At 44.9% G+C, this 12,791-nt stretch overlaps 1 protein-coding gene across 3 annotated transcripts in view; it reads right to left on the bottom strand.

Annotated features, from left to right (window-relative positions):
* Positions 1 to 12,791, bottom strand: part of RAP1GDS1 (Rap1 GTPase-GDP dissociation stimulator 1) — an 892,032-nt gene that overhangs the window by 184,251 nt on the left and 694,990 nt on the right. For all 3 annotated transcript variants that reach the window (XM_086961955.1, XM_086961956.1, XM_086961958.1), the window contains one exon: positions 7,679 to 7,822. In XM_086961955.1, coding sequence (XP_086818081.1) covers positions 7,679 to 7,822 — 144 coding nt within the window. The remainder of the gene's footprint in view (positions 1 to 7,678; positions 7,823 to 12,791) is intronic.

The raw sequence follows: 12,791 nt of genomic DNA, 5'->3' as shown, positions 1-12,791 counted from the left end.
TCCCTCCTTTGTTCAGTGTGTTTGAACATGCCATCCCTGGTACAGCTGATTAGCTGATGCAGATCCATATGCCCTACCCCTTTCCTCTACAGGTGCAGAGTGAAGCACTGTTAATTGCGCCCTTTGTGTGGGGAGGCCTTGGTTCCTGTTGCTGGAGAGAAATGTAATAGACCTGGCACAGCATGGTGGTAAAATGCCTGGGCTCTGATCGCAAGCAGAGCCATAGAAATCGGACAATTCTGGATGACTCAAATTGCACAGATTACACCCCAATTCGATGTCAGTTGTGTCTGTAGTCCAAAGGGCAGCAAAACTGAACTCTAAGGCAGCTTTCTCCCTAGGTGAATAATGAGGGGTCACTAAAGACAAACAGTAAATCACACTGACTTTCTCCATTAATGTACACCAGGGTTCTCCAAAGTCGGTCCTAGTGGGCAAGATTCATGCCAGATTTTTAGCTTATCCCCATTTAGATAAATGTAGGTATCTTAAAAATCTGGCTTGTAGCTGGCCCTCCAGGACTGACTTTGGAGAACACTGTTGTACACTAACACTACAAGGCCTAGCCCACGTCAATATCTAATCCTGAAAAGTCTCCCATGCACAACAATACAAGTGTGCACATGCATGTGTATACGTGTAACCAGCCATGTGATTACTGTGGGTGACAAGCGATGAGGGTTGGGGGTGCACAACTGTGAAGGTTAATATGTTAAGGCAAAAGTTTCCAAAGTTCTGGGTGCTCTCACAGGGTGGTGTTATCCGTCTGAACACCTGTGAATATCAGTGAAGTTGTGTATGCGGAGAGCCGCAAATACATCTCCAAGTGGGCACACCAATGTAGATCACAAAAATGTGGTTCAAGGTTCAGTTGAAAATATTATTTATTTTCTTCAGTTTACTTGTTCTCATGTTTTTCATACCAGGTCTGATATTAGCGTCATATCAGAAGACAACGTAAGCTCATTATTGTTGATCTATTTATTACAAACATTGAAGCCCCATGGGCTTAACGACCGCATTGAATATAGTTGTTATCTTTGAAGTATTCATGCATTATTGTTTCACTGTTTCACTGTACTCCTGTACCTTTTTTAACCTTCGTTTTCATCCCTATACTCTAATCCCCTGTTAACCCTCCACTCCAATATGGCCGCCATATTTCCCTTCACTAACCACTCCCCCACGCACGAGTAATTCCTAGCATGAGTCCACCGTCAGTTTCAATCTATATAGGCTGTAACCATTCACACGAGCACTTGAGACAGCGAGCGGATGACCGGCAGATAGCGTTTCTGCGCTACATGCAACTATGAAGTAAGATTCTGTTTAATGCGGAGTAACCACTGACGCGCTCGTATGTAATTTTATGTTTCACAGGCGGTAATATCCCCTGCACTTGCCCTAAATCCCCACGATAGTACCGAGCACTTTATTTACGTTTCGAAACGACCCTACCCACACACCATTAGCACTAGTAAACTCCCCCACCTGCTCATTAACCACCCGTTCCCTGACACTCGTTTCCGTCTTCTTCCTCCTCAGCTCTCCGTGATCAAGGGCACCTCTGCCCGAAATGCATTGGAGCTAAATGTTCATATGTTGACAATAATGAGCTTACGTTGTCTTCTGATATGACGCTAATATCAGACCTGGTATGAAAAACATGAGAACAAGTAAACTGAAGAAAATAAATAATATTTTCAACTGAACCTTGAACCACATTACTGTGGGTGAAACACATGCAGTGAGACTCGCCCACAGTGAAAAGTGTAAAAAAAAAATAATAATAGCGATCCAAAAAGCAAACAAGTCCAGGTGTACTAAATGGGTGGAACCCAATTGCAATAGCCACCATTCAAGGTGAAAACAACCTATGGTTTAAGTACGCTGACACACTAGCCATGGTGTAAGACGTGGTCATTGGAAGCAAAATATGAATGAAAAATTAACACACTAATGGATGAAGAGGGCTGGCTGCAATCTCATCCTGGTAGGTATATTGTTTATGAAAAGGATGCCTAAACAAAAGGCCTTAGCTAACACTAGACTTTAAAAAAAATAAAAAACGCACACAAAAGCGTCTCCAAAATGTTTTGATACAGGGGAAGGAAATTAGAAATAAAAGAAAAATTATTATAGATCTCCTTGAATGTATGTCAATGGTGATCATTTAAGTTCCTACAGCTCTGGCAGTTTTTCGGTGGTCTCCACAGGTATTATGTAAGGATAGGTGACAACATGGTTGTTTTTCTGACAAAATGTGTGATCTCCTACTTATGACATTCGTAGACAGACACTGGTTGGGCAGGAGCAAGTCAAAATGCAAAATTGTGTTATCATACAACTGTCTATGTGGCATAAAGGTGGACACTGGCCTACAGAAGCCATTTATCATAATCTGATAGGTTCTAAAGAGGCAAACGTCCTTGTTCCTCTCGTGCAAAACTACAAAACAGCTGTCCCCTCAATCTAGTACATCAAATTCCACTTTGGTGTCTTGTGGAGCAATCCCTAGAGGGTGCAGTGTCCAAGTGGATCCTTGAAGAAAAGACCACAGAAGGCTCATGAATTACAAGTCATATACCCAAAGCCTACCCTGACCCTTCCAAAACGTGCAAAACAGCTTTGCTATTATTGTGCATATTTGTAAGCTGCAAAGTGATGCATCATCATTAGTCTTAGGTGACAAGCCTGCTTTTTCTTATTTTTTTAACATTGGAATAGTAGGCAATGTATGAACTCTTTATAACCTGGTTCCCGCAGCTCAGTTGGGGGTCTGCATAGGGAAGAGAAGCACAGTTTCACTACACTGCCGGGTTCTGCGGTAGGAAGAGACCAACTGCTGACAAATGCCTGGGGGCAAGCATCAGCTTCAGCCATGTAAGAGGTACCCACTGATAACACAACACCTCAGCTTGAGAGTTCTCTGGAGGGTTTCTAGGGTATGATGTGGCCTGCCAACTACAAACCTGAGCCCCACACTTTAACGTTTACATGTCCCCTTTAGAGGACATTATCGCCCCGTTTGGCATAAAAACAGTCATGTATGCCGACGACACCCAGCTGGTGGTTTCTATTAACTAGCGGAGCAATAGTCTAGATAATCTGGCAAACTGTCTCGAGAGTGTTTTCCATTGGATGTGCGAATCTCGATTAAAACTGAACGGAGAAAAATCTGAGATACTTCTCCTGGGGAACCCTCACAAACTCCCCCCATCCCTTTCTTGGCCGCCATGCATGGGAATGCCTCCTACCCCTAAACCCGAAGTCAAAAGTCTTGGCATTTGGCTGGATTGAGACCTTAGCTTCAAAACTCAGGCCAGAAAAACCTCGGGCACCTGCTTTGGCCTCATTCGGATGGCGCGAAAAATCCTCCACCTGATCCCCTTCCAATCAAGGAAACTGCTGATGCAGGGGTTGGTAAACTCCAGACTTTACTATGGCAACGTCCTGTACCTGGGGGCACCGGCATCAGTTATTTATAGACTGCAATGCGCCCAGAACGCTGCCGCCAGACTCCTAACTGGAACCAAATTGAGATGCTCGGCTAGACCAGCACTTATGAGCCTGCACTGGCTCCCAGTCAAAGAAAGGATTACCTTTAAGACCTTATGCATCTCGCATAAGATAATGCAAGGCAGAGGCCCCCCGATTCTGAGACCCTTCGTTAAACCCCACCATTCTAAAAAACAACTCCGATCTGACTCCCTCTCCCTCGCCAGCGTTCCCAGAATAAAAAAGTCCCGATCAGGGGAGCGCTTGTTCTCCTACAACGCCCCAAAACTATGGAACGCCCTCCCACTTGCCATGCGGAGAGAACATAACCTCCTGGCTTTTCGGAGGCAACTAAAAACTTGGCTTTTCCATAAACCTGTCAATTCTTCTACTCTCCCCTCTGGTACTTAGGTCATGTCAGCGCTGGGACGCCCTAGGGTAGCTATGCGCTTTACAAATCCCAACTCAAACTCAAACTCAAGCATCTTGACTTGCCAACCAATGTCTCCCTCCCCTGTTACATTGTTTATATGCGTCCAGGCCCAGTCAAACATGCTGTGGTCACCGGTGCCATACCTTAACTGCAGTTTACATCTTCCTGGATAGGGTTGCACAAAGTCCAAATCCGTGCCTCTTTGCTGATATTCCCTCACAAGAGCTTATGCTTCAACTATATACGCATGCCATACTGGCAAGGGAAGTCATACACTTTGGAGAAGAGTGATGGTACCTCCTGTTCTTGTCATTGTTCTGCTCCTCAACAGTAATGGGTTAGGGTTTGTAAAGCTGTTGCCCGTCAGATCATGCCTGCACCTGCTGGTAATAGTTGCTATTTCTTCAAATAAGAAATCCTACTAAATGCAACCAAGACACACAATTTGTTTGCAAAGACTATAGACCGTCCTGGTGGGTTTCCGTACTGCCGAGTGGTGTGGCTCACTGGTTAGAGGCGGCAGACCCGGAAGCAGAGAACGGCCCGGGACCAGGGTTCAATTCCCGACGCGGCAGGGTCGTGGACCAGGGTCAGCGGACTCGATAATTCTCGCCTCTGTGCCTACTCTAACCAGGGATCACACTCGGCAACTCTGGGCATTAGCTTGCCTCATCTCTACAACGGCCCCCCACATTCGCCAGGGATGCCTGGTTTCACCTTGGAGATACCCAGTAGGGACCATCTCACAGGGATAGCCAGGACGGGTTCTCCAGCGGTTGACAGCGCCACGACGCCTCAGGGCAGCAGTGCGCTTTACAAGACACATACATTTACATTTTTTTTTTAGTACTTGAGGTGGCATTACAGCTGCATTTCTAACTTTGTAAGGGTATTCTGTTGTACATCTAAGCAGCTGTAAGCTTTACACATATCAGAAATGGGCATGGAGCAACTCCAATTTCAGGGTAACAAAGTGTTCTGCGAAAATACAACAGTAATGATAACTGACAGAGCAATTCATGTGAATCTAGCAAATCAACAGTACTCTCAGAATTTAGAGTGTGATAAGAGGAATAGGTGTGCATTTGTTGGTGTCTGGAACATACCTCTTACTATTCTGTGCATTATCAAATAATTTGCCGACAGGAACAGCACTGCATAATAACGTACATGACATCTAGAGAAAGTCATCCTCCGACTAGTGTGCAAAGCAGGCTGGAAGAGCCTCTCTGTAAATGCAGGATTCTACCATTTGTAGCAGCTGCATGGTAGGCCTTCTTCCAAAGAGCCTGACATATTTTGTATAAATTTGAACTGCAGAGCTCTCATGTTATTCCTGGTCAGACGGGAGTATCTCATCCACACATGGTTTTATTCTTTTTATTTTAGTGCGTCTAGTTTTCCATTTTTCGTCATGAATGCAAGACTACAAAGCTTTGAAAAGCAGAGAGAGACAGAGCAAGCAGCTTGATAATGGACAACTTGAGATCTCTGAAAGACCTATAAGAACTTTTCATACAGATGTAAGACTTTGGAGCTAGCTGAAAGATTTGTCATTGAGAAGTCCTAAAGCTGCCTCGCTGTGAACGTCAGAAGGCTTGGATATGGCGCTCCGCAGTCTAGCCATGATCATTAGCTTACTGCCATAACCAACTCAGTCTGCTGCTCTGCGTATAAATGTTGCCACTGGCTACAAAGGGCATTAAACAATTTTTAATGAAACTACACAAATGTGGCCCAATCAAATCTTGTACTCCGGAAAACCAACTTGTGGGTGGAGCCTAAGCTCCTCTCTCAGTGGCACTCTAAAAGCTCTTTTTTGTGGGTCACATAGGGTCTAGGAACAGCGCTGCCAAACGAGACTGAAAAATGCGTGAGGATTAATGTACCATTGGGCATCCCATCTTGCTCTCAAACACACAATGCACTCTGAAGTCTAAAGCCAAGGATAGAAAGTGAATAAGAAGGAGATAGGCAAAAGTAACGCTTTCCTTGTAACTGCCCTCCTCTCATCTGTGCTGCTGCCCGGGAAGAAGAACCACCTATATTATCTACTGAATTAAGACACTTTAACAACATTACAGTGCCTAATGTGTGCCCCCCCCAAAAGGTTCAGCTTGATAAGCTTGTTACTTTGTGCTTGTTAATGAGGTTTCCTTAAGAAGTCGTGCTAGCTCAGGCAGCTGTAAAAAGCAAACTAATCACGGTTGCATGAGGAGGAAGCAATTTTTAATGTGGAAGTACATAAGTTCTGCCCAATCAAACCATCGACTCCTGTACACCAACATGTGGGCAGAGCCAAAGCCCCTTTCTGTATTAGTCCTGAAAGCTCTATTTTAGGTTGATTACACAAGCTCTTGAAAGGACTGAGCTGTTAAGCTAGCCCTGAAAAACAGAGAATAGGTGGGGCCGGGCAGCAGAATTAGCTGAACAATTTTTTTTTTCCGACTAAAGCCTTGTCCTACCAGTTTCCTCACCCTCGGGCCCAGAATCAGTCCACAAACTGCTTTGTGCCAGGTGCTACATTTATGCCCAGTCTTACTTTCCCTTATATAGTTGTACTGTTGCTGCAACATCTAGAACACAAACGAAACAGTGAAAGGTTAGGGCTCCCAGGCACCTCTGGGGTAAAGGAAAGCATACATGGTAGAGAGGAAGATTTAGCCTATTATTGCCAGGGATATCTAATGTTGGGAAGACATATCTCTTTCCCGTGAATGAGATCTGGAAACCTGACAGCAACTGGTACTGTGAAAGACATAGAAACCTGAAGGGCGGGTATGGCAAACAGCTCATCAACCCACTTGGTCAGTAGACACCAAAGTACCAGGTCCATGCAATCGGTTTTGGTTGGTTCCTGATAAACCTTTGGGAGGGATTCGCTGGAAGCTTCAGCAATCCGAAGACCCATAGGCATTATTGTGGCTTCAGTGCCCAGAACTTCAGCAGCAAATCTCAGAATAATATTATATAATCTACTCGAAACGTTTTATTAAACACAATGTTTTGTCACCCAAGAGAGCACTCCTACAACTAAAAAGAAATAAAGGTTATGCGCTGGGAAGCAAAATACCAGTACAAAAAGAACAAAATTGATCAATATGTCACAGGAGATAGTACAATCCTAAAAAATAAACCACACCTTATAACCAACCATACTCATTTATACAAAAAAAAAATGACAAAAACCCTTTCAAGTGAAGCGTAAAAAAACACGCCTGCAAGTAGAGTGAAAGACCCATCATGTTATTTAACTTGATCCCGTGGTTTGTGTAACTTGGCATACGTTTCTGACTTTGGCAGAACTCCAATACGATCGACGCACGAAGTGAATTACTTTATTTTATATGGGCGTTAATTTTCTTGACACTGGAAATTATAATTACCAGTGTGGGAAAATACCAACATTAAAATGATTAAACAGTTCAATACATTCTTTGTGAAGTGGAAAATTTGAAGCTTTAAAAATTAGACCATGTGCGGTGTAAGGCATAGTGCCCACTGTACAAAATGAGGCAAAGTGGAAAACAGTATGTAATGGTATTAGAAAACCTGCATTAATATAGTGTAGAGGCTCAGAAAAATGAGTTACGCCCTTCGGAAATCATGACTAATAAAAAAGCGTGTAACAAATACAGCTCGTTTTACAAATGCACATCAAATACATTCAAAGTGAAAAGTGCATTAAACAAATAAAACAACTTAAAACATCAAAAGAATGATGAACTCTTCCTCGTTCACACTTACCACCGAGAAGCAGCAAAACCATCAGATCAGAGGCTGTTTTAAGCTCTGCGATCTCCTCTTCTTTGTCGCTGTTCACAGTTTGATGGACAATCTCCAGCAAGCACTCTACCAAGCCAGCGTCAACCAATTGTAGCTTAATGATATCTGTAAGACACACAGGCCAATGGTAATATCGCAAGATTAGGGCGAGATGTCATTCCCGTTTTACTTTTTTCTTATTTACTTGTAATCTTTTTATTGAAAAACATTTTCACCGATCAACATAGCTATCAAAATATGAGACTTGTTCAGGCATATTGACATTTATCTCGTTGCAGGTAAGAATACAGAGGAATATAGTCACTGTGATGAGTGGAAAAATGTGCAGCAATATATTTCACAAACATGACAAAATGGCTACTGGATAGCTGACCAGTTCTGAAAGTTTGACTAAGGTTTACAATTAGATCAAAATGATAAAATCCAAACAGAATGCAAATGGTCGAGAAAGCTGGATGTAGCTAGTGAAACAAAGCCATGGGGAGGTGGGTGGGAGAAGGCGAGGCCTGCTTCCAGTGAAGAGCAATAAGTTGCTTAGCAGCACTCAACATGTGGCCGCGTGGCGCCAATCTGTGTGTGTCATGGCCTCAAGTTCCTTAGACCGTATACCCAAGATAATAGTAATGTAGGAGGCAGGTAGGGGAAAGCCCAGCATGCTTTTGATGTGGCCCAGAGCCATCTCTGCACACATAGGCAAACTCAAAATGTGGGTACAAGGTGCAAAGACGTAAGGTACACATGCTCTTCTTAGACATCTAGTTCAACAGGGACAAGACACTATGCTCAGCTTGAACAGCCAGCAAACTGTGTGGAGTCCAGCGTAAAAGGACTCATCTGAGAAAGGAATCCACCAACATAAAGGTTATACGTTTAATTTCAGGAATGCAAACTTATGGGCTGGTGCTCCAGACTTATCCTAAACACACATTGGAGCTGTGCATCCTGATAGCACAACCCAAAATCAAGCAAACATGGTCAACCTTTAATCATTTGCAGTTTATCTAACGCAACAGTTCTACCACCATCATTCCACAACAAGACGGTGAGAAAGTGCTCTGTTCTCTAAAAAGAACCGAAGTGAGAATCACCGGGATATTCTAGAAGTGGGATACCACCATCTTGGTTAAGGAAATTCCTCTCATTATAGAGAGTTGGAGCTCATTCCTAAATACAACGAATATGCGCAGGACTACCAAAGATTTAGTTCTGTTCCATTAGACAAACCATATATTCCATATTTATTTATGTCTGTAGTGCGACTGGTAGTCAGACGTTTCCCTCCTCCGCGCCTATTAAGAATTTCATCTATGACAGCCAGGGCTCTCTGCATCCCAAGACTCTTAATTCTAATGTGTGTACCTGCACCAATCCATAAAAAATAACCTGATCTTTATTCATGATAATGATGCAGTCTCCAGCAAGTCTTCCACTTTTGAGTAAATAGCACATCCATGTTTTGGTCCTTGCTACCAATTAGAACTGTTGGCCTTAACAACAAACCTATCTATGTGCATGCCTCAGCTTTATTACTACAAAAACATTTCAACGTTTTTCTATGAATGAACCCATTGTCTGGACACATTCTTCAAAATAAATTCAAAGATTACTTGTGGAAGGATTAGGTGGTTCTAGACAACACAGTTGCATCAGCTGCAAATATTGCTATACAAGCAGAACGAGCTGCTGTCCACACTCAAGGTGCATACAGAGTGATTTCGAAGTATATTATATAAAGTTGAGCAAAAATAAATACTTGTCTACATTTGTATGTTTAATCAGTTTCACTTCCATCCAGAGCTTAAGGATACTTTGAAAGTCAAACCTCCTCAATGTTATTATTTCTTTAATTACCTCAAATACAATTTTATGGTTTAACTCTTATAATTAAATTCAGCACAAGAAAACAAGGAGGTCACACCACGTACATTCTATGTGTGAAGTCCTGGTGGCAAGATGCACAGTCAGATAAAGGCCAGATAAGGCGTGCGTTCAAGATACTCAGTACAATCCCGTAAATGCTGGTACATGGTGCAAAGGAATAAAAGAAAGAACAAAACTTAGAAACCCCCCTCCCCTCCCCAACCTCCCGCCTCCTCCCACCCGTCCAGTACTCCCATTCTGCCCCCTTCTCTCCTTGTGCCTCCTTCCGACCAATCCTTAGTGGCTATGCTCGGCTGGAGGATCTGCCAACTTGGTGTCCATAAGCCTCAGCAACCTCTGGTATCGTGGACATGTAACTTCTCTAAATTCTGTGGATAAGAGTGACCGAAATGGTTGCCAAAGATCGTCAAATTTGTCTCCCTCCCCTGCCATAGTGAGCGACAGCTTCTCCATTACGAGGACATGCCATAACCTGTGCAAATGGTTTCAAGCAAGCCGGGCTGAAGACGGCTGGAATGCCAGAAACCGGTCCTCGGATACTTGTTTCCAGTCCAGGGAAGACATGGCTTGGCAGTTTGGGCTGGACTGTTCCCATGAGGCACAGGGTCAGACTGATTTGCATATAGCTATGTCTGAACTGGGGTGGCAGAGTGGGCTAAAGAACGGTGATGGATTAAACCCAGATCTTTTGACTGGGTGTGAGTGTTTGATTGATTCAGATGCTCCATCCATCACCACCCACTTTTGTACTGCTTTTGGCCGCCATAAGTGTGGCAGGGTATGCTCAGACGTGAGTCCCTTGCTCACTTTGCCACTTGATTCAAGCAAGCCGGGCTGAAGAGGGCTGGAATGCCAGAAACCAGTCCTCAGAAAGTTTGTTTCCGGTCCAGGGAAGACATAGCCTGGCAGTTCGGGCTGGACTGTTCCCATGAGGCACAGGGTCAGGCTGATTTGCATATAGCCGTGTCTGAACTGGGGTGGCAGAGTGGGCTAAAGAACGGTGATGGATTAAACCCAGATATTTTGACTGGGTGTGAGTGTTTGATTCAGATGCTCCGTCCATCACCACCCCCTTTTATAACCTGTGCAACCAGCCTGTGAAGGAGGGTATAGTGGAAGTACGCCAAATGTGTAAGAATGTTTTGCACCGCTGAGCCCAGTGCGATGGCCATTTGTCTGCCTCTGCGGGAGCGCAGTGGGTAGGTCAATGTATTAGGGAGCCCTAATAAGATGTATGCCCGAAAGCCCGGGAGACCTGTCTCGAAATGTTTGTCCACTTCGGTTAACACTTGCACCCAGTAAGGCTGTATTCGTTCACATTCCCACAGCAGGTGTACTAAGTTGACCACCCGGCCACATCTCCTCCAGCAGCATGGCTCTCGGTTGTGGTCCATCTCATGTAACCTTTCTGGAGTATAGTACCAGTATGTTGCTTCTTTCGTGAAACATCTCTTTAAGCCCCATGTGATATGCGGAGTGGCGGGCTCTATAGTAAATCCTCTCCCACTCCTTATGACTAAGGGTCCTACCTAGTTCCTTCTCCCACCGCTCCCTGCCTGGATTGTGTGCGTGCATTTGTGTGAGCTGCAGCATCTTGTAGAGATCAGAAATGAGTTTTGCATCAGACGTGCGAGAGATGAGCCATCGCTCGTACGGTAGGAGCCGTCTGTCCGCGCATGTACGTACTTGTGGGTGCAGAGCCCAGTGTCGCACTTGTAGATACCGTAGCCGTTCTGTCTCTAGGAAGCTACATTCCTGTTCAAATTGGAGGAAGGGAATGACCCCCTCAGCTCTGTAGACCTGATTATCAACCAACGGGGTGAGTGGGGAAGGGAAGGTCGTAAGGTTGTGCGTAGTATTAGTGGCGTCCCAGACTTCCAGGGGAACTCGTGTGATGTGCGAAGCGTACAGGTTAGGAGGTCGGTGGGGTTTGTGGAAGAAAGGGATTTCTTGTAATGGGCGACCAGCCACCGCCTGGTCCTGGAAGAGCCAGTGTTTCTCCGACTCCCATTTGCTCCATTCGACTAAATATCGAAATTGCGACGCTTGGCAATATTTGTGTAAATCAGGAATCCCCAGACCTCCCATCTCTGGAGCAAGCATGACTAACGCTCTCCGCATTCTGGGCTTCCGGCCTTGCCAGATAAATTGGACTAGTTCGGATTGTGTCTGTTGGATCCACCCGACGGGTGGCCGAAGCGGAAGAGCGCGAAAAAGATAGAAGATCTGAGGTAAGATAGTCACTCCTTGAATCTTCCCGCGGAGTGTGGAGTAATTGGCCGTGACCATAGTGGGGAGTGAAGAGGAGTGAAGAGGCCAATTGGCTCCCCAGATATGGGATGGTGTCTGTTGCCCATTGAAGGGGAAAGAGGCCTTGCAAGTAAAATCTAGTGGAGTGAGACAGCGAGAGATCTAAGGCTGTCGATTTGTCTGTATTCATTTTGAACCCAGCAACCTTGGCGAAGGCATCCAGTTCTGCCATACACGCCGGTAAGGCCGTCCTTGGGGTGTCTAGTGAGATCAAGATGTCGTCTGCATAGAGACTGATTGTGTGGATATAGCTGCCAAACTTGATCCCTGTGACTGCCTGGTTTTCCCGTAGTTTCTGCGCGAGTGGTTCCATATATAAAGCGAATAAAAGGGGTGAAAGGGGACACCCTAGCCTCGTGCCTCTCTCTATGTTAAAACTGGCAGAGCTATAGCCATGTACCCTAACTACCGCCTTGGGGGATTTTTAACAATTAAAAATAAGAGTACGAAATTTCTCCCCGATCCCCACTCTCTCCAGACCTGCTCAAGGTATGGCCAATGGACGCGGTCAAAAGCCTTTTCGGCATCTTTCGCTAGCACCATATACTCTCCCTGCGTTCGGGTAGTTTTCTCGATCAGATGAATAATTCGTTTGGTGTTATCTGCTGTTTGGCGTTCGGGAATGAACCCCGCCGGGTCCAGGTCTACGAGGCCGGGTAGGTAAGGGGCCAAGCGGGCCGCCAGAATCCCGGTATACAACTTAAGATTCACATTCAATAGGGATATCGGTCGATAAGCCCCGCACCTAGTCTGGTCTTTCCCGGGTTTTGGGATGACTGCAATCGAGGCCTGAAGAAGATCATGCAGTATAGTTCCACGTTCCGCAAATGCATTTAACAGTCGAGTGAGAATCAGGGATAGCAGAGCACAGAATTTCTTATAG

The sequence above is a fragment of the Lissotriton vulgaris genome, chromosome 3_1 (genome assembly GCF_964263255.1).
Source record: "Lissotriton vulgaris chromosome 3_1, aLisVul1.2, whole genome shotgun sequence".
Taxonomy (NCBI): Eukaryota; Metazoa; Chordata; class Amphibia; order Caudata; family Salamandridae; genus Lissotriton; species Lissotriton vulgaris.
The sequence above is the reverse complement of the archived record's forward strand: the minus strand, read 5'-3'. Positions and strand labels throughout refer to the sequence as shown.